Source organism: Episyrphus balteatus, chromosome 3 (assembly GCF_945859705.1).
Source record: "Episyrphus balteatus chromosome 3, idEpiBalt1.1, whole genome shotgun sequence".
Lineage (NCBI taxonomy): Eukaryota > Metazoa > Arthropoda > Insecta > Diptera > Syrphidae > Episyrphus > Episyrphus balteatus.
Genome location: NC_079136.1, coordinates 77,877,219 through 77,880,456, shown reverse-complemented (window position 1 = coordinate 77,880,456; position 3,238 = coordinate 77,877,219). Strand labels below are relative to the sequence as shown.

The window sequence follows — 3,238 nt, the reverse complement described above, 5'->3', positions numbered from 1 at the left end:
ATCCTTTATTGTTGAAGGGTCGCAAATGTATAAGTTAAGAAAAAAAATTTCTCTGTAAACCAACAAATAAAAAACTTTTTTTTATCCTTAGTCAGCTATTACATGAAGCCTCAAGAGGCTTGACTCTTTTTTTCTAATTTTCTTTTGATAAATCATTCTGTGAGGCGCGTACTATTACACGATGCCTCTTGAGTCCAGGACTCAAATTTGACATTTCTCTTTTGATTTAAAATTTGTTGTTGTTGTATTGCACCAAGAAGCAAAAAGAAATGAAAGAGAATGTTGAAAAAAAAGAAAAGTGGAAAAAGAAACGTCAAAAAAGAGTCTCAGAATTCCGACCCACGACTCTCTGGTCGGATAATTTTTTGTTTCATCTTTTTTCTCTTTTGCACTCATTACGTTTCAAAAGAGGCGCGCCTCTTGAGGCTTCATGTAAAAGCTGACTTAGTACCTAGTCAATTGTTGTTGTTTCCCGTGCAAATTTGTACTGAGAACTGAGCTAAGTACTGAGTTACCAATAAAACACGGCTAATATGTTAGCGGAGTAACTTAAGCTCAAAAATTATAATATTCGGAACAAGGCCGAATAGCTACGATTTTGATGATTCTTTTTGAAACATCGCTAATCAAAAATGTTAAACCTTTGTGGATCCTTCTGTTGGCAACAGCGGCAACAGCCTGTTGCTGCATTCTTTTTATTTTGAAAAGTTTTGTTTAAGAAAAAAATTAAATAACTGAACATTTGAATTCTTCACAGCAAGCATTGTTGTTTACAGTGCAGAATTTTACTGAGCTGCGTACACAGTAACAAAAAAAGAAAAAAAAAAAAAACGGCTATTACATTTTTTTTTCTTGTACGTATACCTGTATGCATAGGAACCTAACCGCTTAAAAGAGGGTAGCTAATATCAACAAAGGATAAGTTGAAAAAAAAACAAAGAAATTACATTATGATAAAATTGTTTTATTGTTTGTATTGTATATGTATATAATTTTCTTTTTGTAAATAATCTTTCTTATATATATTTTATATTTTTTTCTAAGTTACTTATATCACATCCTTCGATATCACAGCTTTGCTATCCTCTTGAAAGGATATCTTTCTTTTTCAATAGTACAGGTTCTATTAGAGTTTGTTGACCCCATATTTTTACCAAGGACGCCAAATCTCCGGAACTTGTATATCTTCTCTGCAAGGTGAAGGTACTGGGCTATCCATATCGCTGTGATATCCTGATGAAGCTGGACTCAATGGTGCTGATATGGGTGAGGTATCGATCATCAGTGGGTTCAATGACCTCTGTTGACCTTCTGTTGAAGTATTTTGATATTTTTGTTGCTGATGTAATCCTTCAAGACGATTAAATTGACAACCTAAATGTGTCATAACAGATTTTCCAAATTCCACAGTTACTCCACGTGTTGATGCCAAAACACGAGACACTTCATTCACAGCATTCATATATCCATGGCGGAAACTATCAGTTAGTACTTCTGTTGATTGATGGCGAGGGCGACCAACTGCTTTGCTATGCCTCAGGAATGCAATAGTAGTTTCGAGCATTTCCGCTTTATCCATGCGTAGAATAGCTTCATCACTTTGAAATTCAGCTATAATTTGTTTGAGAGAATCCAAACACTTGTTGATCCTTGCCCGACGTTGTCGTTCGATAAGAGGCTTCTTTACCTTTTGGTAATGTTGTGTACGTGAAACGTATTCCATTTTTATTTTTTGTTTGAAAATATATATTTCTTCAAAGCAAGCAAGAGGAGAAGTTTACTCCTTGATAGAAGAACTGAGAATGATGTCCTTGTAAATGCGATGAGGTCCTTTTATACTCTGTCGTCTGTCCTACCGAATTTAAAAATCAACCCCTAATATAAATTTTGGGTTTTTTTCTTCGTTCGTACAATGTCGTATAGGGTAAGTAAGGATTCATAAAGACTCGACATTATTTAAAGGGATCAAAAGAGCAAAGGGAAAAGGGCCGTATGGTATGGCTCGTGGCCGTGGGAACCACACTGAAAGTGAGTTTCTCACAGGAATTTCGGGACACATGCTTTATTTTCTGTTTTTCTTTCCTCCTCGCCCTCTCTTGTTAGTCATAAACCTAAAAATGAAGATTCTTTAATGAAGCGGGGAAAAGAGAGATAGAGGTTGTAATAATGTGAAATCAGGATGAGACTGCAGATAATTTTTTTTGGGCACATTTACAGTATAGGTAGGTACACTGTGTAGTGTTGCAGCTGTTATTATTTGTTCGTTTTTTTTATCTTTGCCAAAAGGATTTTGAGGACACTTGAATTTTTACTCCCACGGTTCTCAGGCAAGCTGTTAACATTAAAAATGCAGCACTGTAAGTCCTTGTTTATTGCAGAATAATATGCCCTCGTGCTGGCGTGCGCTATAGAAATTATATGATAAATAGTTCTGGCAAGAATGTGTGCAACGGAATGCTCGTTTCAGATAGGATCAGGAGATTTTGTTCTTGTTTTTTTGTTTCTTTTGATAGTTTACTTTAATTTTTATAGGATGTGGGGTGTATCCAGTAAATATTCAGTTCATTTATTAAGGGAAAGAAGATTAAAGGACTTTAAACAATTGATTGATGTGTAGATTGGTAAGAAGGTAGGCATGTAAGAAAATTCGATTCCTCGTTTGGCAAGTGATAGTGGTGTTTGGAAATAGTTATGATAGTGACGTTAAGTCAGGCGTCTGACCAGTGTCCGTGTAATAGATTACTTCTGCGTATATAGTTAACTGCAGGAACAATATCCTCGTTCAGAATTTCCATATTCAGGGGTCATCCTTTTATTTAGAGAAGACTCTTCTCAGAATCAAGGAGGGTTGGTATAGAGTTTGCGGCTCCTTCTGTTGAAGAAGAGTCTGATGTTGTACTGCATTCATTTAGGGTGTTAAGTAGTGTCCGATAGCGTACTTGTGCGCTCACGTGAACAATCGAAGCAGATCGATGTGCTGTGGGGTGCGGTGTCATGACATCGATGCGCGCACAAGTGCGGTGTGTAGGATGTAGAGGTGCATACGATGGAGTCATGTTGGCTTTTATCGGGGAATTTCTCCAGTGGTGATTGGATCTTATCACCTCGTTTAAGTTTACGCTCGGATACTAGGTATTGACATTCTAATTCTATCTGGGAGTGTCAATGTGATGCTTAAAAGATTTTAGGTTAGTTCAATTTATATGTTCAAGTGACCTCAACTCCAAAAATTTATTAA

General features: G+C 36.3%; 1 protein-coding gene across 1 annotated transcript; it reads right to left on the bottom strand.

The window, feature by feature from the left end:
* Positions 1-1,051: 1,051 nt before the first annotated feature.
* Positions 1,052-2,321, bottom strand: LOC129914245 (enhancer of split m8 protein). Its single transcript, XM_055993407.1, has one exon. The coding sequence runs from the start codon at positions 1,721-1,723 to the stop codon at positions 1,151-1,153; it is 573 nt and encodes a 190-aa protein (XP_055849382.1). The 5' UTR covers positions 1,724-2,321; the 3' UTR covers positions 1,052-1,150.
* Positions 2,322-3,238: the final 917 nt, after the last annotated feature.